This window comes from Sturnira hondurensis, unplaced genomic scaffold (genome assembly GCF_014824575.4).
Source record: "Sturnira hondurensis isolate 20B ecotype Veracruz unplaced genomic scaffold, ASM1482457v3 Scaffold0021490, whole genome shotgun sequence".
NCBI classification, from domain to species: domain Eukaryota; kingdom Metazoa; phylum Chordata; class Mammalia; order Chiroptera; family Phyllostomidae; genus Sturnira; species Sturnira hondurensis.
The window spans coordinates 3931156-3956646 of NW_028094121.1; the positions used below are offsets into that span (position 1 = coordinate 3931156).

Below are 25491 nucleotides of genomic sequence, written 5' to 3' on the forward strand. Positions count from 1 at the left end.
TGAGTTTTGGGGAGGCCAGAATTCAGCCCATTGCAGTGACCTTAACTGAGCTGGCCAGGTGAGAGGATTGAGTCTGAGGGGCTACCAAGGACGGAAGAGGGGGTGAGGTGGTTACCAGGGTGGGGTGGAGGTGTGGGCTGAGGAGTGCTGGCCCCTCGCCTGAGCCCTCACGAGTTCACACCCATGTCTTGCGCACACACACATCACACGCACACACACTTGTACTGCATGAACCTTTGTAGTCCTTAGCTGGCTCTCTAGTGCTTCCATTCAGCCTGGCTGGGCCACTCATGTTCATAGTATGGAGAAGGTGTCTTATTTATCTGCTTAGTCCTGGCCACAGAGAGTGCTTAGTGATGGGATTGGGTGGCAGGGGTGGCGATCAATAACACCCTTTCCTCCACCCCTGTGCTCAGAGCCAACTGCGCATCAGTTCCCCGGGGCAGATGGAGACCCCGCCCTTTGGTAAGGCAGACTGGAGAGTGCTGCTTACCGGCTTCCTTTGAGCCTAAGATGCCATGGAGGGTAAGACGCACCATGCAGAAATGTCCCAGCCAGTTAAACCACATCATGCCATCTGCTTCAAAGATGCATCCCAACCTCAGAGGTACTAAAAATGTGTAAAATGCACGTCTTTGGTAACTGAGATGTGGTATACCATGGACAGAGTGCATTTCCCATCATTCCCCTGAATTAGACCCACCCAGTCCCCAGGCTGAGCCAGAGGTCCATGAGTCGGCCCCCCACCCCCCAGCTTCCTGCACGATGGGGGGCAGACCAGGGTGCACCCTTCTTACAGGCAGGCAAACCTGTGGGAAGCCGGAGGTTATCCCTCTGTCTCCCAATTCTATCAGCTAAGTCACTTCTCCCCCACCCCCGAGGGGAGGAATGAATGAGTTGGAGACGTCAGGAGTGTTGCTCTGCGGAGGTCTGTTGCCTTAGAGGCACGCAGCCAGAGTGAAGGACCCCTCCCCCACTAACACTAAACACAGTGCCTGGCACACAGTAGGTCCTCACTAAATGGTATCAGCAAGTTGTGAAGCACCAGGTAGATGTACAGTATACAGCTAGGAATTGAAATGAACTTCTCCAGGCAGGGAGGCCACTGACTGATCTGACGAGGCATTTATCTGCTCATTCAGTGAGTGCGTGCCCAGCAGAAGCACCTACCTGCCAGGCGGTAGGCACCTGGAATGTAAGGAAGCCTAATGGGGAGTCAGTTAAGTAAAACGCACAAGAGCCGTGGGGGTAAATCCTGGGCGTTGTGGAGTCCAGTGCAGGGCTTTGCCTGACCTAGTCCTTGGGGAGGTGTGAGAAGGCCCCCAGGAGAAAACCAGGTAGTGAGTCCACCATCCGTATTAACCAGCGACTGAGTTCTAGATTCAGTTCCTTCTAGACGTGGTCTCCATCACACTGCTCAGGACGTGAGGAAAACTCCTTACCACGCAGCACTCTCTCTGAATCTTTTTGTACCCTTTGCCATGAAACTTGCGTGTCTGCCAGTCTCTCAGGATGCTCCCCGCCCTCGTTAGCAGTGGGCCCCCCGGGCTCTTGGGGCAAGGGAGAGGAGTCAGAAACTCCTTCGGGTCATGGACAATCTTTTGGTGCCTACTAGCATCCTGCAAACAGATCCTGGGTATCTCAAGTCTCGTGTAAGTGAAAAGTTAAAGCAAAACCAAATTTGTTTGGGGCAAACATCTCCCACCCCCTCCCGGTTAAGCTCCATCTTGCCTGCTCTCCTTTTACCCCCATACTCGTCCTTGGCAGTCGGCTGGGGCACCGCTGGGAGAGCAGAGACCAGTGGGTTTGCCGGCATGACCTTTGCATCGGATTTGAAGGGCTGTCTCCTTGGAGATGGTCATCTGTATCCATCCTGATGCCTGTTGGCACATTGGGACACACAGCATGAGCTTGCAGGCACCGCCAGTGTGCCGATGTGGACCTGGGCTCTTCCTAGTATATTGGTGCCAACGGTGTGTTTCAACTTCCGCCATATCCCTTGTCCGAGGGTCTGAAAACACCGACCAGAATGGATGCTGGTATCACCTATGAGAAAGGTGATCGTGAAGTGTGGAAGGCAAGCAGTGCAGGTTACAGTGCGGGGAGGCGCGTGGCAGGCAGATGGGGCTCGTTCTCTAGGCAAGACGATGCAGGCGGGGGGATGATAAGGGGCTAGGAAAATGCCTGATGCTGTGAAGGGCCAGGAGAAGACACCTCAGCCAGAGCAAACTGGGTCCCAGACTCCCGTTAAGTGGGAGTTTGATGTGCGTCCCAGCTTTGATTGACCCGTGTCTCTCACTCCTTCCATTTCTGAAGCCACGTGAGTTACCTACTATTAAACCTTCAGCACACAGGTGTCACGCTCAATTTTAGCTATGCACCCACAGCCACCGCTGTGTGAAATTAGAGAAGCAAAGTATTTTTCGGGGCTTGTGCACACTCAGACTGAGACACACTTTGTTTTTCAAGGGTGTCAGACATGGTGAGCTTTGTGTTGGTCGTGGGGACTCATTGTCATGGCACAGATGAGGACAGTAGTTCCTTTGAGCTAAAAGATATGTCTCATGCTGCAAATAAATGATCCTTAGGTGATACTATATCACACATCCCCCAAGAACTAGCTCTTCCTGTGAATTAACTTTTTAAAATATTTTATTTATTTATTTTTAGACAGAGGAGGAGGGAGGGAGAGAGGGAAACACCAATGTGTGGCTGCCTGTCACAACCCAGGCATGAGCCCTGACTGGGAATCAGATCAGAAACCCTTTGGTCCATAGGCCGGTGCTCAATCCACTGAGTGACACCAGCCAGGGCAAATTATTTAACCTAACTGTTCATAAGGCAATACATTGGGCCTTGTTTCAATAGAAAGCCCCAAATAGGACTTTTGGAAAAACCAGGGGGCTTGCATGGCAAAGAATGAACCCATTCATTGAAATTCTAGGGTTCTCTGAAACTGCCTGAGGTACCCTAGTAAAGGGAACCCCTAGCCCATCTTCCCTTCAATCCAGAGAAGCTCTGCTGAGGGTACACAGTAAACTGCCCACAGGCGCGAGGCCGGTGACGGTAACAAAGGGAAGTCACCAAACAGAAATGCTTTCACCGGGAGGGGGTCTCTAAGGGCCGGAGAGCTGCTGCTGGACTCCTTGGCTGTGACCCGTTGCCAGATCTTGTATTTTGGAGGCTAGCAATCATTTTTGTGAACCTTGGTGATTTTAAAATTCTTATCAACTAATTAAAAAATTGTTATCAACTAATTTTCTTTTTGAAAGGATTTAATTTGTTTTAGAGGGAGGGCAAGGGAGGGAGAGAGGGAAGCATCAATGTGTGGTTGCCTCTCACATTCCCCCAACCAGAAACCTGGCCTGCCACCCAGCCATGTGCCCCGACTGGGAATAGAACCGAAACCCTGTGGTTCACAGGCTGGCACTCAGTCCACTGAGCCACACCAGACAGGGCTCAACTATTTTAAAGAACAAACAGTTGAATGTGTGTCGATGGGCCATTTTTGGTCTGTGCCTGGTGGGAAGATTTCAGTTTCCTTTGCAACGTCCCAGCCCTGTGATGGTTCAGCCCAGGCTTTAAACCCTGGGGCAGGGAACTCACTACCCCGCGAGTCAGTCCGTTATATGGAGTGGACTGCTCTGTCTGCGCCTCGAGACTGGCTTTTACCAGGCACCTGCTGGGCCTGCACCCCCCAACAGTCGGGTCCGTCTGGGCAGTGGTGCGCAGGGAGTGGAATCGGGTGGCCTGGCTCTGGTGCCGCACGTTGGATCCAAAGTGTTTCCTTGATGTCAGGCTCTTCCTCACACTGTGCCAGGTAATAAGGGCAAACGTAGAAACCTCAGGTTTTGGGGCTTAATGACTGGAAATGAGTAACCTTTACTCCACATGCTGTCACTGACCCAAGGGTCCTTCCCCATGGACTGTCCGTGCCAGATGACCGAGCTAAGTAATGACCACAGACTGCTTAGAGGCTCCACGCTGACCCTTTCCAGCGCAGAAAGACTTCCAGGAAGGCAGACCTGCCAGACCCCCGAGCTCTGAGAAGTGAGAGCGTGATCACTGAGTGGCCTGTGCCTGGCCATGTCCTGGCCCGTGAGACCGGACTCCACAGGCAAACAAACTACAGGTACCCTAGCTTTCGTCCTCTCTGATGCAAATCTCTAGCTCACCAAAGAAATGTATTGGGGAAAAAAATTCTTGGGGTAGGTTCCGCATGTCCTGGATCTTGGGGTGAGGGCCCCTTCTTCAGATACCAGAGCGATTCTACCCGCTAGTCCAGGTAGCCCAGCTTGGATGCAACAGGCAGGCTGAACAAACTCACAATTTATTGAAAACGGGTACCTTTCAGTAGCTCTGATTCGAAAAACCACACTAGAGATACCATTACATTACTCAGGAAAACAATATGTACAAAAAGTCTCAGGGTAGGGACATTAAAACAACCTGAAAATACAACTTAAACAGGACTGGATTACTAGAATGGTCATGAAGCAAAATGATACAGAGTATAGCAAAGAGCCACACATGAGAAAACTGTGGGCCCTCAAGCCTGGGGTGGGAACGCACAGTTCCCGTGTTCTTGGACCACATCCCATGATTCTTTGGAGTGGAGGCACCGGCTGGCATGCAGGGATCTCGGTGCCCGCTCCAAGGAACTACACGTGAGGAGTGAGGCCGCAGACCAGTTGCACCTGCTCCCTCGGTGAAGCCAGGAAGAGAGAAGCGCACGCTGCGAAGTCCACAGGCCCGGCAGGGGCCTCTGGGCCGTGGAGAGCCAGCCACACAAAATCCCAGACTAATCTAAGCCCTACATTCCCTTACCAAATCCCCACTAACTAGAGAGGTAGAGGAGCAAGCCATGGAAATCGCCTCCACACCAATTTTTGGTCTTCGGTAAACAGAGAAACACAACACACTGTTCCACATATCAGCCTGGAAAGGACCACGGGGCGCAGCACGTGTGAGAGTCCACAGGGGGAGGGGATGGTCGTGGGGGGAGGTGTGTTCTGCTGTGGTCACTGCGGTGACAGGCCCTGACTCGCTGTCTCGACCCCATCAGTCCGGTTCCTCCCAGATTTCTGGAACTGCCCCCTCACAGCCCTGAACTCTCACTGCTCTGGGCCAAACCTCCCAGGCCCAAGCACACAGGCCAGACGCAGAGGGTTCTCCGACCAGGGTGAGTAGTCAGTCTTTCTGAGAACATGAGGTTCTCCATGCTGTCTGCACTGGAGTCAGGGCAGGGTGGGGAGGCGGAGTTACAGGAGGGGGGAAGGGGCAGCTCTGAGAGCCCGAAGGACCATTCGGCAGAGAGACTGCATACACGCAGCAGGAAGTGTCCGTCACCTGGGTTGGGAGGTGCAAATAGCGAAACTGACGGGGGAACAGTGCCTCCCCATGTCCCGGGTTCTCCAAGAGGAGCACCACTCCTGCTCTGAGCTTCCCACTCAGAGAGACCATAAGCTTGAAGGGGAGAAGCTCCCAGAAGTGCCCACTGAAAATCCGTCCTGTCAAGTTGGCTTCTTGGAATAGCAACTTCATTTGTGAGTCTGTATGCTGCTGCAAATCTGGGCAAGACGGCTCTAAAAAGAAAAGGAAACGGGTCGTTTAGTGATGATGGCACTGGGCATGCACCGGATGTGGGGCGAGGCAGGTCTGAGGGGACCTCAGCCCTCCATCCTGTTTGTTTCACAAACGAATCCACCTTTCCAAATCTCCATTTCTCATCTGAACAAAGGCGCAAAGCAACATCTCAAGTGAGAGAGCGAAGGTGTAGTTGGGGAGAGGGTAGGCCCAGCTGGGTGGTGGGAGTCGCCAGCTCTGGGTGGCTGGTGGTGCATGTGATCTCAGGGTTGGGCCTGCGTTCAGCAGGACACGTTTGGGAGGGCAGCCCGCCCCGCACCCTTCCTCGGATGTGCCCTTCACAGGTGCCCCACGGCACGGGCAGCCACGTGTGCATGAAGTGTTCCCACCCACCAGCCAAGACCATGCAGAGTGGACCAGGGAGACCCATCTGACCGAAGCTGAGCCAACTAAATCCTTCCTCTTGAGAACATAAACGAAGACAGGAGACTGGACAGCTAGCGCTGGGCAATGGAGCAATAGCTACAGGGCCGAAGTGTGGCTGCTCAAAGCCACCTACAGACCCACGTTCGGGGGGAGCAGAAGCAGGAGCCTCGCGGAGCAGTGCATCTGCTGCGGCAAGGAGTGAGGCCGTGCGCGGGGCCCGAAGGCGGAGGAGCCGGAGGAGCTGGCACCCTGGGGCCTGGCTGCTCAGCGCTGTGATTCAGTGGATTGCTTGTAACAAGCACCGCGCCCCCCCAATTCCTGAACGGCTGTGAGGGAGTTTCAGTTCCCAGAGTTCACCTGTGTCTACACATAGGCGCCAACTAACTGCCCGGAGGAGGCAGAGTTTCACTTCTGTTGCGAAACTTTGTGGCAGGCACTCTGGAATGACCGAAAGGCAGCATCAATTTAGGGACAGAATTGCTGCCAAGTAAGCAGGGTAAGAGTCAACATCCCTTGAGGGAAAGAAGGCAACACAATTGTGAAGACAAAGCATTACTGGCTCAGACCTGAAAGACAATCCTAGTACAGCTAACAGAGAAAGCGACTGCAGGCCCCCCAGGGGTGGAGGTGGGCGAGAGACTTACAGACAGCTGCTTTATGTTGCCCAGGGCCTCTGGGTCCAGCTGTGCGATATCGACCTTCTTCAAGTCACTGGCCAGCAATCGCATGCTCTGTGTGGAGGGAAGACGGGGTTAAACTGCATGTCCTTCGGGACAGGAACCTCCACCCAGCAGCCCGGTATGCCCTTGGGGTCCCCTTCCTGTCCTGCAGGACATGCGAGGATTGTCACCATATCCCTAAGGATACAGTGATACCGGTGCTTATCACTGTTCCTGGGCTGAATCACCCGGTACCAGGGCATGCCCGTTAGCTTAAAGCGCCCCCCAGACCACATCTGAGAGAGGCTGAATCTGAGATAAACCACCCTTCGCTGCCAGGAGGGGAGGTCAGCAACTTGCTCTACTCAGCCCAGAAAAGCTGGGCTCAACCTGCTTCAGAACCCCTCGAAGCTAGACCAAGAGGAAGAGACAGCACACACACCCTGATCGTGCACCCCCACCCCCACCCCTTCACTCTGTCTCCATGACTGCGCACACCACACGGTGGTGGTAGAGCTAACTGTGACCCCATATGGACTACCGAACTGCGTCTTGGCGGGGGGTGGGGGGGGGTGGCCCACACCTTGGGCCTGCCGCAAGACAGGCACACCGATGTAACTGATGAACGGACGGACTCAGAGCTGGGCGAGGATGTTCCCAGCCCGGGCCTCCAACCCGGGAGACGAAACCAGGTTCTGGGTCCTACACAAGCGTGCGGGTGGGGGTCCATGCAACCCCAAGAACCGGGGGAGAGCGGTGGGTGATATAGGCCAGGGAGGGCAATGCCGGCCACAAGGCACACCGGGCCCAGCCTCCCTCTGAAACACTTACCTCTCCACCTCCCACTGGCACAGTGAGGAAAACCTCTTTGCTGTCGGCTAGAGGGCTGCCGTTCACTGAGATATTGTAAACCCGCTCTCTGGCTGCTGGGGTGCGCAGGCCCGGGGTCTTGAAGACCCTACAGAGTGGGGAAATCTCCGTGAAGATGGTTGGGCAGGACACCAGGCCCTCTGAGCCCTTCTAAACCCCATCTGGCCTCAAGCTGCAGTTTTCAAGTCACACATTTTTAAGAAGGCGAGTTCTAAATTTAGGGGAAAAAATCTTTTTAAGCAGTAATGACTAAACACAGCTGGAGAAAGGAGACTGTAATTATCAAACATACATCTAGCAAAAGTAATTTCTTATTCATACAAGTTTTGGGTCCAGAGCTCCATATGAGTGCCAGTCATCCATCCATCCAGAAAGAAACTATGGTTAATGTATTTGCAAGTACAGTTAAGAGCTTCTATCAAGAGGTGTTTTCAGGGTCAAAGGAGGATTCAGAGATCACATCCTTATGTTAATTCCCAAACTGCCTTTCTCAAGACAGTTAAAATGCTGCTTGCTACCTGTCTTCCCTGAAATGTCCTTTGCAGTATACTCATGTGAAAAACACAGAGTGGGAATTAAAAGCAGAGGTAAGTCTTCCTCACCCCCCAACCCCAGCAATAACCACCCTTCTGCATCCTTCCAGAATGTTCCATGTATATAAATGCAAATGGGACCATTAGGGACATGCTGTGTTGCAACTGCTTGGAGATGCCTGGTACCCTGAAGCTGCCCCCTCCCCCCACCAGCACACACAGATCTGTTTTTTAACTGTCCACACAGTGTTTTCTGTTGAGTTGACCAGCCCCAGAGAAGGGATAAATGCCTGCTGCATGAACATCCTTGTTCATGCTGGTCTCCCAAAAGAGGGCATCAATTTTCCCTAAGGATATAGGAGAATGCCTACCTGTTTAACAAACAAAACTTTGATCAGAATCAGAAGAGACCAAAAGTTAATAGAGGCTGCGTAGCCATCCGAGACAATGTTCTCTGTCTCTCATCAGAGAATCATTGCCTTGCTGACAACAGCTAACCCCCTCCCCACCACCGGCCTCCCTCCCCACCCCCCGCACTCAAGAGCGAGGCAACCGCATCAGCAAGCTCAGAAGTCACCCTCCTGAGAAAGCTTCCCAGGCCAAGGAGTCAGGAGTTACTGCCTTAAACACCTGCTTTTCTGATGTTAAATGTCAAACGCCCACCCAAACCCAAGCCCAGCCCTCAGTGCTCACCTTGAGTCAAACCTGGGTGTCAAGCCTGGAGTTGGCTTCACCAGCGACAGCCCCACCCGGCCCACAGCCGGGGTGACAGTGCTACAGCTGCTTGACCTGCAGGTGAGAAGTGGCGGTGAGGTGCGGCCACTCGGGTGCAACGGCGGCGGCAGGGGCCGGTCACACTGGAGAGCACTGACCTTGTCAGACACTGTCCTGAGCACCCACGTGGTAACATTTCAGGAAACTAACTATCGATAAGTGACAGCGACTTTGTGATAGGGGTAGCTCTGCACAGGGACTGTCAGGCGGTTACACAAAATAATATGCAAGGCCCACCATATGCTTCTCGGCCCTATTCTCCCTGTTTGTGTTGAAAAAAGTGGGGGAGGATGGAGAACGTGGACAGAAGAGCTGGAAGAGGTTCATTTCTAGAGGGCCCTCCGTTCAGACACTCAAGGATCTGTTGGCGTCAAGCTCTTCTGGAACACGAGGTGCAAAAGCCCTCACCCCCTAGTTCTGCACAATGAACATGGTTGTAAAACCCACACCACGGCTGAATTTGGAAGACCCGTTACCTTTTGCTTTTGCCTTTTCCTTGTATGGACTGGGTTCTCTTCCTGGATGGAGGACACCTTTTGATCTGAAGTCACAAGCAAATGAAAGGAGGTTACAAAAAGCCTTTCCTGCAAAGGGGAAAGGTAAGGGAAAGAACAGCTACTCTGGAAAAGAAAACTAATTAAGAAGGTCTATCTCGCAGGCTTAAATAACTCAGAACATAGTTAATCAGCTAAGGCTTGGTCTCCAAAATAGAGGATTTTGGCCAAAATCCCCTCATTAAGGGTAAAGGTTTTTTGAACTGATTGCAGCATGGCTGGTCAGCCCCCTCCCCACCTTTACACGGCAAAGGTCACTCTGGGTATCCTGGGTGCCCCGTACAAGGAACCGTTCTCAGTCCTCACCCCTCCCGAGTCCTCAAAGGCACCTGTCAGGAATTCTGACAATTCTTCCCCCGTCACCTTCCAAGACTGACCCACCCCCCTGCTCCTGTGCCGACCCTCTGCAGTCTGCCTCTCGAGCTCCCTCTCTCTTCCCTCGCCCCTCTCCGCACTCTCCTTGGACCTCATCGACCCTCCACATGGGACGACCACCCGAAGGCCTGGGAGTCAGCGTGGCTCTCGATCTCCTCCTCCCTGAGCTCCCGCTGAAAGTTCTGTCCAGGCTACATGTCCCAGAGAAGTACTGAACACTCAGCACGCCAGACAATTGACACACAAGCTGCTACTGTTCACCCGAACCCCACACCATTCTTCCTCCTGTGCCCCACTGGCCACCGTGTGGCAGCTGCCTAAGCCAGGAACCACGCCGTCAGTTCCGGTTCCTCTCCTTCCCTCCACCAATCCTGCCCACTCTCCCTTTTAAATCTTACCGCAACACCTTTTCTTTTCATGGGGTCAGAGCCTCAGTTCAAGACTTACAATAGCCTCCCCACTGGTTTCCTTCTCTACAGTGTGTCCCCTCCCGTTATCCTGAGCACTGGTCTGAAGTGCCGATTTGGTTGTCACTTCCTGTTATCCACCTGAAGAGACTGACCGTCCACGCCTGGTGTACAAGGCCAGCCATTACCCGGCCCCTGCCCCACGCACGCTGCTCTCAGAGCTTATGCCCCAGCAGGTCCACGCTGCTTCCTGTGCCTTAGTGGCACTGTCACACCTCCTCTGGGGATTCCCTTCCCTTTCTTTTCTCGCTAATGAAATCTCACTAACCTTAAAGGCCTGGTTGTGTCTTAAGGGAGTAGGCAAGACTTAATAGCTTCCTGTTCCACATTTATGCACTTTCTGCAAATCTCTACGATCGCTGTTGCTGTTAGCCAGTTAAGCGGGATCATCCCCGTTAAACCTCGAACTCTCGGAGGGCAACACCGTATTTTAAGAATTTTTGTATGTCCTCGTCTGCCAGCCCACGGCCCTAAATCTGAGGACCTACTTACTTTGGCAGTTTGAAGTTTCTTATTTTTTTTTTCTTCTTCTTCTTCCTCTATCATTTCATCCACTTGCAATGCCTTTCGTGCTACAAGACAACAGTTTCACAGAGTGATATTTGTCACGGGAATAAACTCTCATGCATCTGCATTTCTTATAGGAAAGAACACTTATGCAACCTTAGGCTGTAAGCAAGAACTAGACCCAATATAAAGATGATTTTAAAAAAAGAGGGCCTACATCAAGGAAACTAACCGAGTGGTTAAGAAACCCCTACGACGCCGTGTGGTCAGCCCAGCACTCCGGCCCTTCCACAAACTAGGCCCACGGCTTCAGGGTAGCGCCTCAAGTTTTATAAAGGGCAGGGGTTACTGCATACAGATGTTATGAGACCTGGAGTGTGTGCTCCCTAAGAACAGGGTCTCTGCTGTTTCTATTCCAATACCCCAAACCCTAGCGCTGTCCCGATGGATGTTTACATGTTTGTGGAATGAATGAATGAGAAGCCCTTTGGATAGGTCCGGAGGCACGTTATAATAAGTACCATTATTTGTTATATTATGTATGTAGATGCCACAGGAAAACTTAGGAAGTGTCTTATTGCTAAATATGTACAGCCAGGAGCTAGGTAACCAGAACAGGGATTCCATAAAGGAAATTCCGCACTTAATCACAGGGGGAGAGAGGAATCAGATTAAGTGACATTTCAGACAGTTTTTACTGTTGCTTGACCCTGGTTCTGGTGGGTTTGGTTCCAAGGAGTGAAATCAGAAGACATGCCTGCACCCAAGTTAGCAAAACTGATGGAACTCAAAAGAGAAACTGATATTATCTAAATGTAGGAATAACCCAGGGACCTAACAGATCGTAAATACGTGGCTGACAAACTCTAGGAACAGCCAAATCCACTTACATTATAACCTCTGGTGGGCAGAACTGGAATATAACACTCGGAAAGCGAAAATTTCACCACGCATTCTTCGCACTACAAAGCAATCCTGATGGAAGCCAAGTTGGCATGAGAACTGGACAGTGTTTCTGGCCCTGCCCAGTTGAGAAAGTGCCCACATGGGCAGCCCAGAAATCCAAGGTCAGACAGCCTCACTCACAGGAGTTGGCTGCACTGAACCACCAAAGCTTAACGACAGTGACCTCAAGAGCTCATCCTGGCCCGATGCCGTGCCCACTAATTACAACCTGGCTCCCCAAAAACCTTCCCTGAAAGACAGTGTTTCTCAGTGTGGGCGCCTGTGTGAGAGACTCATTTACATGGCAAGTTACTGAATGCAGCAACCTGGAGTTAACATGCTGAGAAAGGCCTTTTGCAGTCCTCTCTCTCCCCTTCTGATCAGGGAGTCGCAGCTGGTATGGCCTTGTCCAATGACAGCCCAGGAAATCTCGCCAACCCCTCCAACTCCAGGGAAGCGAGCAGACTACACGTTCGGTTTGCGGCGCAGCTTTAGTTTCTCTCCTTTCACTTTTGCTCGCCCGTCTGCCCGGGGAGTTTGGTTAGCACTGGCCTTGCATACAATTCATTGAATGCAGTACCCCAAATCAAATGTTTCAATTTATAAGCCTGAAGAGTATATATTCAGGGATCATTTCTGTAGTTTGTTATAAGTTATAAGCCCCAGGAGCAGACATCAAGGGAAGAGGCTCCCTCCCCGAGGCCCCCTGCAGCAGCCAGCCAATGCCCCTGGGCCTCAGCTCTCTGAATTCGACAAGGGACTCTGAGAAGCACTCACTTCTGGCAGATTTCAGGGGTGTCTGAATAGCTTCTGCTGTTAGTTTGTTGATTTCTCTGATATCCAGGTCAGCCTGTGGAAGACAGCCAGAAAACCACGCACATTCCATCAAATGAGGAACAACATATTAAGATGAAAAACAATTACTTTTAAAAACGTATTATTTGATACGTACAGACTGTTAATTATAACACAATATAATAACCTTCCATAAACCCACCATATAACCCAAGACCCAAAATACCGACAATAATATGCTCCTAGCTATGTATTTCCCTTGTCCCATTTCCCTGTGTCTCCCCTACAGGTGACCCAGTCCCCCGTCATTCTCCAGATAACCATTCTCATTCCATTCACTTGCAAGTGCAGGTGTGGATGTGTACACGCATATTTCTTCACAAATGTGTTATGTGCTTAAATACTATTTGGTTTGGTTTTGTCTCTCACCACTGTTTGTGGTGGTAGGTAATCTGTTTTCACTGCTATAAAATATCCCACTGTGTGACTGTATCGCACCAGATTTGTCCAACCTCCTGTTCAGTCTTTTGCCACCACAAACACTGCTACTCTGAACTGTCCCGTAGATACGTCCAAGTTTCCTCTTGGCTACACACTTGGCAACCAACACAGCCCTGGCTAGTGTGGCTCAGTGGACTGAGTGCCGGCCTGAGACTCAAAGGGTCACGGGTTCCATTCCCAGTCTAGGGCACATGCCTGGGATGCAGGCCAGGTCCCCAGGGAGGGGCACACAAGAGGCAACCACACACTGATGTTTCTCTTCCTCTCTTTCTCTTTCCCTTCCCCTCTCTAAAAAGAAATAAAATCTTAAAAACAAAACAAAACAAAACACTAACCAACATAGTTCCAAAATAGGACAAGTCACTTACCGTTGCTGCCTCTTCCAGGGCCTGCTTGCTTCCTCCAAGGGCTTTAAAAAGATCATTTTGTCCAGTTACTACAACATTGTAAGGCTAAATGACCTTCCCACAACCAGATTAAGCCCTTGGTCCAACACTGAAGGGCCTTCTAATCTAGTCTAACCTTTCTCTGAGCTGACTCACACCTCTCAGACCTAGTGTGCCTTCTACCACACCAAGAAGTTCCTGTTACTTCCCAAGTGTGCCACTGTCTTTTGTGACTCAGTACTCTTGTATTTACTATCTTTTCTGCCCCCAGTATTCCTCTGCATCCAACAAATTTCTTAATTCATCCTTCAAAACAGCTCAAACCCTAAACTCCGTCTTTTACAGCAGACTGCTTTAAAGCACTGAGTCAGCTGTCCCGCTCCCCAACAGCCATGCAAAGCAGTGCACTCGTCCACCCCATTCTGAACTGAATTCCTTGAGGACAGAGAGAATATCCATAGCTTCCAACAAAACGGCACACAGTAGGCATGCAACAAGTGCGTTCTGGGTGAAGTGGCCCGAGCAAGGTTAGATGTAGAATGGAGAGTTACGTTAGGTCTTCCTGCAGAAACTCTCGGTTTCCTGCACGAGAGCTGGGCACTCAGGCTTTGGAATCAGAAAACGCCTGTGTTCAGATAGACTCTGACACTAACTAGCTCATGAGAGCCTGAGCAAAGTAAGCAATCTTTCTGTGCTTTAATCTTGCCATCTATAAGACAGGGATAATATTAGTAATACCCTTGTTATGAGAATAAAATTAGTTAATATAGCATGTTCTCCAATAACGTAGTTTCATTCAACGTTGTGTCATTGTAAGGCTGATGAGAAAAATCACCAGTTCCCAGTGGGGTCACTCTCTGTGGGGTTTGCATGTTCTCCCCATGTCCGTGTGGGTTTTCCCCAGGAACTCCGGTTCCCCCCACCTTCCAAAGTTGTGCACGTGAGGTGAGCTGATGTGTGTGAACTGTCCCAGTCTGAGTGAGTGGGGGGTGCATGACAGGAGGGTGCCCTAGAAGAAGGGGCATCCCATTCATGGTTCGCTCCTGCCTTGTGCCTAAGAGGCTCTGATCCCCTGTGACCCTGAGCTGGAATAAATGGGTTGGAAACTATTAATTCTCTCATTTTTGTTAATCTTTCTTAAATGTATGTACAGCTCACACTTCAGTGTTTAAGAGTAGAAGTGTTTTGGGTCTTCATTTAGAAATTTGGTCATTTTTTGTGACCAGAAATAAATACACTGTAGGAATTTAGCACTTGTTTATATCAATTAACCTATGGAAAACTGGTTCGTTATATGTCTTTTCACTTAAAGTCTCGGTTTCCAGGAACCTATTGAGGACATTAAGAGGGGACTTGCTGTGCGCGTGCAACACTTGGTGCGCTGTCTGGCACAGGAAGCACCGCATAAATGTGCTTGCTGACCACTGCTCTCTCCCACCTCTTTTGCAGTACTTATAACTTTACTTCTACAACCACATGTGAATTTTTAAAGTGATCCCTCCCCACTAACTCGTTAAGTTCCTGATTGCAGGTACAATGTCTGTTTCATCCCCCAGTATGTCATCAGCACTAGCCCTGGGACTGATACATGCTCAATGAATATTAGTAGAAATGTACAAACAAATACATTAATAAATAAAAGAGCAAGCCAAAAGAATCATTAAATGCCTACTTTGAGGAGACCATGCATTTCCATCCCAGAAGGAGGCTACATACTGAGTAATTATTAGTAAAAAGTAAGGATAACCCAGCAGAAAGGGCAACCTCTTGCATTTTTCCTTGGACATTTAACAAGGGGGTGGGGTACAGGCTGGGATTTTTCTCTGGCCAAGAAAACTCCTGGGTCCTTGCATTTCACAATTTGATTTGCACTTTTTTAAATTGATAGGTTCCATAAGCAGCCTATCCTTTCATCCGAGCTCTGGTAACAAGCCAAGATATTCTCACTCATTCATTTTTAAATGGTTGGATAAAATATAAAAAAAAGACTATTTCCTGACACGTGAAATTTATGTCGAACTTATTATTTCAGTGTGTCCACACATTTTATTGGAATACAGCCATGCACACTCATTACAACTGGCTTGGAACTCGAACAGCAAGGGTGAATATTTGGGCAGATAACCTTCTGGTTCAAAACGCCTAAGATACTTCCTATGCGGTCTTTTAGAGAAAACATTTGATTACCCGCAGGAGTAGATGACTGAAGTTCTAAATGCTAAGAAGATTTTTTTAAAAGACAGGGAGGGACGTGAGACAGGCTGTGGCAGGAAGCATTAAGCCTGCTCTCTCTAATGGTGATCACGGGAGACCTAACTAAGGGGAAGGCTGTCACCGTGACCGCAGCGGGGGCTCCAGGGCGAAGCCCGGGGGCAGCACTTACCGAAGTAGTCGAGCCAGTTCAGCTCGCGCAGCGCCTTGGGGAGTCGCAGGATCTCGATGTTGTACATGTTGTCTAGCTCCTTGAGGAGGTTCAGCTTGTCCGACTGAATTTGCTTGGATCGTATTTGCACTGAGATAGGGCAAAGTCGACAGAACACGGGTCACCCGGTGAGTGGATGGAGCCTGGATCCGTGCTGTCCGCGCAATCCGCCAGCACCCCGAGATCGGCCCAGGTAGCCGCAACGACCCGGGCGCGGCCCCTTACCTTCACGATCGAAGTCCTTAAGAAAGGAGGCGAGCTTCCGGCTCCGTAAAGAGTTGGCCTTGGTCACCCCACTGCTGCCCTTTCTAGCCGGAGCCATGGCGCTTCGGTGGGGGCTGCGGGGAATGGGAGACCGAGCCGCAGGGGGTTAGAAGCGGAAACGCGGAAGGGAAAGTAGGGGGCCACGAAGAGGCGGGAGAGGGCGAAGGGGCGCTCCAAAGGGTTCGTGGAGTGCGGGCTGACCTTCAGGGCCTGGGCGTAAAGAGGTTGCGCGGAACGTACCTGCGGGTCCCAGACCTAGGGCTGAAAAAAACCTCGCTGCTCTAGCCCGCAGAGAGCGGATCAGCGGCTAACAGGACGTGCTACCGCCCGCACGAAATTCAAACTGCCACAAGCTGACGAATGGGAAGTCGCCATCTTACAAGGAAGGTCCACAACACCCAATCACAAGGAAGCTCCGCGTAAGGCCTCCAGCTCACACGTAGAACTACAATGCCCAGAAAGCATTGCGGGAACGACATATTTTCGCGACTTTACTAGGTAGGGGGCCAGGCTTAGACAACAACGGGTGCAGGCTGGCGGCTCTTGAGCGTTCTCGAGCTTGGATGGCCTTAAGCTGTAAGTTTTCCCGCTGATTTAAGGGAAGCGGCCGCCAGTCTCGAGGAGCGGAATACAAGATTCCGGCTTCTGAAACGTAGGTCTGGTGCAGGAGAGACCGGGCTTGGACCCGGGAATCCGCAGCTTGCTGCAGGAGACTGCCCGAGGCCCAGAAGGCCCTCCCCCTGGGGATAGTCGGATTCTGGACTCGGAAACCCTTCCCGAGTTGCGAGACGCGAGCCCCTACTTCCGAGAGCCCCTATAAAGGTAAGACAGCTCCTCGAGCCGGGCGCTCCTATGGGAGGAGTTAGACAGCCCTACCTTGGAAACCCTGGTTTAGCTGAAACTCATCTGAGAACGAGATTAACGCCCACCCTCGACCCGGTACCTCCCTACCGATTTAGGATGCGAATGCTGTTTATTTTCTTTCTGTTTCTCTCTCCCTCCCCGTCAACAGATGACTCGGGACCCGCCTTTGCTTGCGGTGCAGGAGGCCCTGAAGAAGTGCTTCCCGGTGGTGGAGGAGCAGCAGGGCCTGTGGCGGGGCGCTCTGAGGGACTGCCAGCCCCTCCTGGCCTCCCTCAGCAATCTGGCGGAGCAGCTGCAGGCGGCGCAGGGTGTGCGGTTTGAAGAGGTGCCGTCGCTTCGGGTCTTCCCAGATTTAAAGGAGCGGCTGAGGCGAAAGCAGCTGGAGGCTGGTGACACCGTCCTGGACAAGCTAGGGGAGAAGCTGTAAGAGGCCCCGTGGCTTCCTTTCTCGGCAAAAAAGATTTTAAAACCCGGTGTCCTCTAAGTAGCTAGGATCAGTCAGGACAGGGTTTTTACTTGAGAGCATGGGATTTGGAGGTGTCTCAACCTTTCCTCCTTTGCATCTGTTGGCAGTGAGAGCCCTGTCAAAAAACCATTTTCTGGCGTTTCCATTGTCAGAGGCTGGGCATGGCGGTGGTGGGCTTATTAGAAGTTTAAAAAGTAAGACAGAGAAGCAGTGGAGAGTGCCTATTACTTCTTCTGTATAGTTTTCTTTGGTAAAATGCAGTGAGAAATTACAGTTGACTATTGAACGACTCAGGGGTCAGCAATGACCTTCAGTGCAATGAAAATCTGCATATAACCGCAGTTGGCCCTCCCAGTACAGCTATTCCCAATCATGAGTTAACCCTTGAACAATGCAAAATCCATGTATAAGTGGACCTGTGCGATTAAAGCCCATGTTTAAGGGCCCATTGTATACTGTAAACTTGGTGGAAGTCAGAGCTAAATATTTTATGTACATTATTGCATAGAATCTTTTTATTTATTTATTTATCCTTAGAGGGGAAGGAGAGAGGGAGAGAAACATCAATGTATGGTTGCCTTTCATGTGTCCCCTGCTGGGAGTTGGCCTGCAGGGAACTGGCCTGCAACCCAGGCATGTGCCCTGACTGGGAATCGAACCGTGATCCTCTGGTTCGCAGGCCTGTGCTCAATCCACTGAGCTACACCAGTCAGGGCTGCATAGAATCTTTTCAACACCTCTGTGGTTTAATCTCACATAATACCATTGTTCAGGTGAGGAAACTAAGGCTCAAGCTGATTGCCTAGCTGGACTCACAGTTAGTAAATAGCAAAGCTGAGATCCTAGCCCAAGTGTGCCTGACACCAAGACCAGAGCTCTCATACACCACTTTGTTCTGCTGCACGTGGTATCTCTGGGCCCGGGGCGGGGGGATGGGGGGGAGCAAGCACGTCTGTCGGCCCTTATTAAGCCTAAGGTCAGACTCCCCATCTCAGAGTTACAGGTTAGGAGGGTAGAGAAAAGACAGGACACATGTGACCTTTCCTTGACCAGAACAAAAGAAGGTTCTAGCGTATAGAGTTATGTGCCATAGACTAATACAAAACTGTCAAAAACGGGGACCTTCTTTGTGTTCAGTTGTACAAAATACATTTGTTAAGTACCAATGGGATGCCCAGCACAGGGTGGGCTGGGGAACCCTGTTCCCCAGGGTGCTGGGAACACACAGTGAACCGAAGTTAGATCCTTAGTTGAGCAGAAGACATAGTCAATTAAATTGTGTGGATAGTGGGCTGTTATTTTAAGTCTGTTTTTAAATTGTGGGTCAGGGTCAAACATTTTTTCTGATGCCACAATTCTAAGCCAAGGAATGCCTCGCCCCTTGGGAAATTGTAACCTTTGTCTTGGTGGCTGGGCCCCTCGGAATCACCAGTGGAATAATAACAATATTTACCATGAGCTGGGAACTTCTCTAAGCACTTTCTGTGCATTGTTATATTTAATCTTCAGTCACTGTTTGTATTCATTCACCAAGTGTTTGTTGTTCTCTGGGCCAGTCTCAGTGTTCTAGGTACTTGGCTGCGCAGCGAGCACAACAGACTGGTTTTGTGTGCAGTGGAGAATAAGTAACTTTCCTCAGTTCACAGGAGCCTGTGTGTACCAAGAACCCGAACTTGACTCTTCAGAAATGTCCTGGGGTGGGGCTAGGTAGCATGAGGATGGTACCGACTCGATGCTCAGTTTCCTCTTACTCCCTTCTCACGTATGTGGCGTGGGACTCTTTGAGCAGTTGCTTTTCTTACACAGCTTTATGGCAGTCCCAGACAGGCCCCTTGGTCTTTACTTGCTTTGGCAGTTGGGCTAATGATACAGCTTGAACTCTTGAGCCACCCCTACCTCCAAGGCACCGTCACCAATCTCCTTAGATGAGTGGGTGTCCTTTGGAGGCAGTTTTTCCCATTGGGACATTTGGCAATGTCCGGAGACATTATCGATCGTCACACTTGGAGAGAATGGGGCATGGTTTGGCCCTGTCATCTGGTGGGAAGGGGCCAGGGATGCTACTACGTGCAGGGCAGCCTCCACCACAGAGTGTCACCTGGTCGGAAATGTCAGAGTGCCAGGGCGAGGAACCTGCCTTAGGCCTTTCTCATGATAGTGCTTAATGTCAGACTCTTTCCCCCAGAGCTGCCCTCCTCAAGGTGCGAGACACAGTCAGCAGCCACGTGGAACAAGTGCTTCAGATCTACGGAAAGCACGCAGACGCCATCGGCATCGAGGCCGTCCTGCAGGCTTCGGCCGTGAGCCCCTCTGTGGCCGAGATGCTGGAGTGGTTGGGAGACGTCGAGAGACATTATCGAAGTTCGTACCCTTTGCACAAGTGCCAGACAGTGTCTGGAGCTGTTCCGGGAAGTCTTTCAGTCCAGTCTTCCCAGGATTACCAAATCGTGTAGTGTGGTCAGCTCTCTTTGGCTTCTGAACTTGGGCTCTTCCCACAGTTATTCCTCAACTCATTTGTTGAGTGGCTACTACCTGCCAGACGTTGTAGTGGCTGAGAGATAGGCCATAAAAAAGGGAAGCGTGCAGAACGCCAGGTGGCGGTGAGTGCTGTGGGGAAGAATAAAGCAGAGGGGGTGGGGGTCGGGTTGTGATCTTAAATAGGCCTCACTAAGAAAGTGCCATTTGAGAAAAGCCGTCAAGTGCAAAGGCCCTGAGGTGAGTGCCTGCCTGATAGGTTCTGGGAATAACGAGGAGGCCAGTGTGGCCAGAGCAGAGTGAAGAGGGGAAGCCTAAAAGGAGGTGGGGTCAGAGAGACGAGACTAAACTTTGTAGGGCCTTAAGGTCCTTGAAAGGATTTTGGCTTTACTCTGAGTGAGATGGAAAGCTATTAGAAGTTTATAACGTAATCAAAACAATGTGTTTAATAGAACCACCCTGGCTTTATCTTTTTCTTTTTTCTTTTTTGTTCTCACCCAAGGACGTGCATATTGACTTTAGAAAGGGGAAGGGAGCGAGAGAGAGGGAGAGAAACATCAATGTGCGGGACACGTTGATGAGTACCGGTTGCTTCAGCTGCTTCTCGTACGTGCCCCGACTGCAACCAAACCCACAACCTTGATATGAGCCTAAAGCAGGGAATCGATAACCCACGATTGTCCAGTTCATGGGAGGGTACTCTAACCAGCCACCCTGGCCAGGGCCACCCTGGCTTCGTTCTGAAGAAAGAAAGACTGGGTGATGTGGCGCGAGGGTAGAAGAGGACAGATCATCTCGTTGTTCTGGCCTTTCTCTCTCTTGTTCTGGCCTTTCTCTCTCGGTTCTTGCCTAATACCCACGTCTACCCACTGGCTTGTTTCTGCCTTCACTTGAGGAACTCCCAAATGCAGCCTTTATTCTCGTCTCGATTCTCAGTTTCCTGCACACGCCTCCAACTGGATTGCTCATGCCGCTGCAGGCTCAGATTTAGGTAGGCTTGACCGCCTCTGCCTAACCCTCACACTCAGCCGCCTTTCCCTTTAGTTGTGGAGTCAACCCCGTGTAATCACCCGGTCTGGAGATGTAAGCAGTATCTTCCCCCTTGTCTCTGTTCTTTCTGAACCACAACAGCAGCGGTGGTGGCAGCCCCGTGGGCAGTAGGAGCTGTAGCTGCAGCTGACATTACTGAGTGCTTATTCCATACCGGGTACTTTCTGAGCATGCTCACACAGTCACCTGGCAAGTCCTTTCATTCTGTTTCCCTACTGTGTTTTGTAATTTCCTTCCCTATCCCCACTGCTTTTTCCAGAGTTTCTTCCCACTCACCTGTTGTCTTATTTTTTTAAAGATTTTACTTATTTACGGGCCCGCGAACCAAAAGATCTCGGTTCGATTCTCTGTCAGGGCACATGCCTGGGTTGCAGGCCACTTCCCAGCAGGGGCCACTTCCCAGCAGGGGATGCACCAGTAGCAACCATACATTGAAAAATAGAAAAAAAATTTTACTTAATTTATTTTTCAAAAGAAGAGAGGGAAACATCAGTGTATGGTTGCTTCTTGTGCGTCCCCTACTGGGGACCTGGCCCACAACCCAGGCATGTGCCCTGACTGGGAATCGAAAGGCAACCCTTTGGTTCACAGGCCGACACTCAGTTCACTGAGCCACATCAGCCAGGGCTCACTTGTACTTTTAATCAGTTTTCTTTGTCTCTAGCTTCTGTCCCTGTAAGCCATGCCCAGTGAGTGACCTCACCCCATATTTCTTCTGGAGGTTGAGTTCTCATCCTGTTGCTTGTATAGGAGTTTTCAGTAGCTTCTTTTGGGAGGAGGGCAAAATGCAGGATCCCATGCTGGGCTGCAGGGCTCTGTGTCATGGCTCAGCCTGCCGCCTCAGCCACCTTTCCTCCTTCCCCCCACGTTGTGCCATGCCAGCCAAACTGGAAGGTGTCCTTGTCCCTGAACCCATTCCAGGCTTCCCCACTTCTGTGCCTTTGCTTCTGCTTTTCCGACCAGCTGACATCTTCCCGCTCCCTTCTAAACTGGCTGAATCCATCCTCAAACTTCCACTGAGCTTCACTTGTACACCACTTAGGTACTTTCTTTTCAGTTTCTGGTTTTCCTCACCGTGGTAAGGCTCTGCACGGCAGGTGTGTCGTTCTGTCCCTGTGCCCCTGTGGTCCAGGGCCACACGAGTGAAGAGGTGCGGGAGGAAGATTGGCGGGCCTTTCACCCTGGAAAACTTCATGGCGGCTGCACCTTCACTTCCGTGCTCCGCATGGCTCTCCAGGGTTTGTTTCTTTGTTTTCTTTCCTTCAACATATATATATATATATTATTTTTTTTGAGCATTCCTTAACTTCCAGGAAGGTACCTGAGGAGGAAGTACCTCCTGTCCTCAATCCACTGGGGAGACTTGGCAAACATCCAAGCTTTGCCCAAGGCCTGGGACCGAATTTCAGAAGATGAACACCAAGACCTGGTACAAGGTACTGGTCTCACTGACCCCTTCACGCCTTCCTGTCCTCCTTCCCTCGGGTCTCACGTCTTCGGAAGCGTTACGGGGAGGCCGTCGCAGTGCCGCTGTGCCTTTCAGATGGTTTGTCTGACGGTTTGTGTTCTCCGGAGGCCGTTAAGTCGCAGCTTCTCTCTTCCCACCCCAGATGTCCTACTGAACGTGTCCTTCTTCCTGGAAGAGTAAGGGAGCTGCGTGTTTTTCCGGAGACCAGGGGCGCACAGTTGAAGACCGGCAGAGCTGAACCCCGGTATTTCTGAAGACGTGTGAACGTCGCCCCTGGACATACCCGGAAAATGGTCTAGAGCCCAAGGACTGGCTCCGGGGAGAATTGTGCCGGGTGTTTCTGACATTGGGGCTGCTCCCTACCAGCTCACAGCTGAGGGGACTTGGGCCGTCCTTCGCTCTTTCCTGAGGCCCAGGGCGGCGGGTGGAGGCCGAGCATGCAGGGAAGTGCCAAACGCCAGGGGGAGGAGCCGTGTGAAGTGGTGGGTGGGGAAGGAGAGGACAGGTTGGAGAGGGGCGCCACCCTCGGCCTCGCCCAAAGCTCTGAGCCTGGCTGACACCAAGGCCTGGTTTTGTGTGTTCATGTCAGTAACCAATTCCTTGAAGAACAAGAAAGTGACCGATGAGTTAAAGAAATAAGGGTGATGTTGATAGAAAACAGCAATTGTTTTCTGACTGCAGTAGCTCCTTATCGTCAAGCCCATTTCAGTTCCCAGAGCCCACCGCCAGGGGGAGGCGGTGCGGCATGGACGGTTCCGAAGGCTTGGCTTTTAGGGTATTCCCCTATTGCTCTTCCTGTCAGAGGGTAAGTAACGGGGGCCAGTGGGACCCCGAAATGGCAGGGGTTTTATGACCACTGCTGGCTCGTACATTCCTCTGGTCTGGGAGGAGCTGCATGGGTGGGAGCCCCCCAGCCCAGAGTCAGGTGGCTGTGTGTTGTGCTCTAGGGACTGAGATGAAGGAGCCCTAGAGAGGATTATACTTCGACCAGGGGAAAGATTCAAACCAGCACTTCTCGAGCTTTGATGCACAGGATAATTCCCTGGTGTCCTGTTAAAATTCAGGTTCTGATTCTGTAGTTCTGGGGTGGGGTTTCAGCTTCTGTCTTTCTGACGAGGTTCCAGGTAATGTTGACACCCACGATCCAGGGGCCAGACTGACGGAAGAGGTTTCAGTTCTCTCACAGCAACGGAAGGTAAACACAGGTGCCGTGGGAGAAGAGAGGTGGGGACCGAGCGCTGGTGACTGCTTCGCAGTGACGTGCCAGGCGGGCCCGAGGCTGATCTTCCTCGGCGCTAGGACAGGGGTGCGGGGCGTTCCACTGGAGGGGCCGGTCTCGGCCAAGTTTGCTGTGTGCCAGGTGTTGTGCTTGTTGCTTTACACAAAATTCAAGGGGTGTAAGAGCGTATTCACTGAAAAGTGCCCCCCTGGTTACTCAGTTCCCTTTCCCGGAGACAACCAATTCTTAATGTTTCTGGCGTTTCCTTCCCAAAATATTCTTTGCCTGTATAAGTGCAGTGCTGGGTAACCTCTGAGGTCGCCCTCGTGGTCCCTAACCATCTCACACCCCAGTGCGTCTCTCCCCCTTCAGTGCGGGCTGCACTCACGGACGTGCTCAAGGGACAGAACACTGCACAGGTGGTGGGGGGTCACTGCCGAAACTGGCCTGGGAAAAACTGCAGCTTCCACCTTGGGTGTCGCCACTCACTTGCTCACTCGCCCTGGAGGAAGTCAGCCACGATGCTGGGGGTGGCCCTGTGGGGAGCGCGTGATAGACCCGTGCCTGCCGGCAACCACCTGCATGAGCTTGGAAGCAGAGCCTCTCTCCCCCGGTTGAGGCTTCGGGTGAGACCACAGCCCCAGCCAACAGCTGGACTGCAGCCTCATGAGGACCTATGCCAGAGGCAGCCGGCTATGCTGTACCCGGGGCCCTGACACATGTGATAAATATTTCAAGGCCTAACGGTTTGGGGAAAGTTTGATCCACAGCAATTGATATGTTTCTGTGTATTCCCCATTGTTTTATGTAACTAGTTGGATACTATATCCCTGGTTTTTTACCTGGCTTTTCCTACTTACTGTATCTTGGAGATTGTTCCGTGTGAATACATAAGAACTTCCTTAATTTTTTCTAAACCAGTTGCAGAGTTTTCTGTGGTGTGGGCATACTGTGCTTCATTTAATTAGCCCCTTACCGAAGGACGTGCAGGCCATTCCCAACGTCTCGGCGTCTGTTGGTATCGGGAGCCCCCCCTCTCCTCCCACCCCTGCTCCCCTGTGACGCTGTTTTTCAGTGAGCTAATCGCATCCCACCCACTCAGACCAAATTAAAAAAAGAAAAGCAACTAATGTGGGTATTTTTATTGGAATTGTTTTAAACTTAGAAACCAATTTAGGGAGAATTGTCATAACTGGAGTCCTTCTAGCAGCACTCTTCCAACTGTGCTGGGGGCTTTGGTTCAGGTAGCAAATGTGAGTTCCTTTCCCTGTTTCCCTCAGTTGGGAAAACAGACTCTGTTCCCTGTCAGTGAGACCATCTGTTGGGATGAATGAACTCGGGTTCATTCTCTCCTGGCGCTGCCCCATCCATGTTTAGAAATCAACCTCAGGATTGTTCTTGAGGGCGGAGTAGGGGTTTTTCAAAGCCAGTGGCATGCTAGGCCCGAAAGAGAAGGACCTCTCCCCACCCGAGCGGAGCCCAGGCCTTGTGATTGTATTGTGTCTGACTTTAACCAGCACGATGGGGGCCAGGTCCCACCTGCACCTTGTGCGAGCACCGGGCCGTTGATCATTCCTTCTTGTGAGAAGGTGAGGACAGTGCACATTTGGGGAGGAGGGGAAGGAGCCGGTGCCTTGACAAGCAGCTCAGGGCAGGCTTTCTGAATTGCAGGTGACCCAGGTCTGGGTTTGAGTCTCAGTGCAAGGGATCCTGGGTACGTCATTGCCCCTCTAAGTTTCCCTTTCTTCATCTGTACAATGGAGATGATGACATACAGGGTCCGGCAGGAGTAATGTCTGCCCGAGTGCGGTTGGTAGGGTACGTGCATGTCTTACACAAGGTGCACAGCAATTTGAACATGTCACCTAAGGTGTCATATGATGTG

At 51.3% G+C, this 25491-nt stretch overlaps 2 protein-coding genes across 5 annotated transcripts; one reads left to right on the plus strand and one right to left on the minus strand.

The window, feature by feature from the left end:
* Positions 1-209: 209 nt before the first annotated feature.
* On the minus strand, positions 210-16503 carry CDCA8 (cell division cycle associated 8). 3 transcript variants are annotated; one of them, XR_005064566.1, is made up of 13 exons: positions 16305-16503; positions 16026-16138; positions 15762-15890; positions 13361-13401; positions 12474-12546; positions 10737-10816; positions 9325-9389; positions 8768-8863; positions 7503-7629; positions 6657-6743; positions 5151-5585; positions 1364-1369; positions 210-218 (listed from the first exon to the last, which is right to left on the minus strand). XR_005064566.1 is itself a non-coding variant. In XM_037032474.1 (11 exons), the coding sequence occupies exons 2-11, from the start codon at positions 16120-16122 to the stop codon at positions 5541-5543; spliced, it is 840 nt and encodes a 279-aa protein (XP_036888369.1). In that variant the 5' UTR covers positions 16123-16138; positions 16305-16503; the 3' UTR covers positions 4315-5540. The 3 variants fall into 3 exon arrangements, 2 of the variants coding, with proteins under 2 accessions (XP_036888369.1, XP_036888372.1); XM_037032474.1 differs by lacking the exons at positions 210-218; positions 1364-1369 and having other exon boundaries at positions 4315-5585; XM_037032477.1 differs by lacking the exons at positions 210-218; positions 1364-1369; positions 16305-16503 and having other exon boundaries at positions 4315-5585; positions 16026-16294.
* Positions 16504-16545: 42 nt separating this feature from the next.
* AIRIM (AFG2 interacting ribosome maturation factor) lies at positions 16546-24723 on the plus strand. Of its 2 annotated transcripts, none has more exons than XM_037032479.1 (5): positions 16546-16886; positions 17077-17351; positions 19580-19759; positions 22233-22355; positions 22530-24723. In XM_037032479.1, the coding sequence occupies exons 2-4, from the start codon at positions 17077-17079 to the stop codon at positions 22333-22335; spliced, it is 558 nt and encodes a 185-aa protein (XP_036888374.1). In that variant the 5' UTR covers positions 16546-16886; the 3' UTR covers positions 22336-22355; positions 22530-24723. The 2 variants fall into 2 exon arrangements, with proteins under 2 accessions (XP_036888374.1, XP_036888373.1); XM_037032478.1 differs by having other exon boundaries at positions 16547-16886; positions 22237-22355.
* Positions 24724-25491: the final 768 nt, after the last annotated feature.

Coding starts and splice junctions, on each gene's coding strand:
- CDCA8 (XM_037032474.1), bottom strand. CDS start 16,122: ATGGCTCCGGCTAGAAAGGGCAGCAGTGGGGTGACCAAGGCCAACTCT. Junction 12,547..13,360: donor CCCTGGAAGAGGCAGCAACG/GTAAGTGACTTG, acceptor TGTCTTCCACAG/GCTGACCTGGATATCAGAGA. Junction 8,864..9,324: donor GGAAAAGGCAAAAGCAAAAG/GTAACGGGTCTT, acceptor TCTCACCTGCAG/GTCAAGCAGCTGTAGCACTG.
- AIRIM (XM_037032478.1), top strand. CDS start 17,077: ATGACTCGGGACCCGCCTTTGCTTGCGGTGCAGGAGGCCCTGAAGAAG. Junction 17,352..19,579: donor GACAAGCTAGGGGAGAAGCT/GTAAGAGGCCCC, acceptor TCTTTCCCCCAG/AGCTGCCCTCCTCAAGGTGC. Junction 19,760..22,236: donor GAGAGACATTATCGAAGTTC/GTACCCTTTGCA, acceptor ACTTCCAGGAAG/GTACCTGAGGAGGAAGTACC.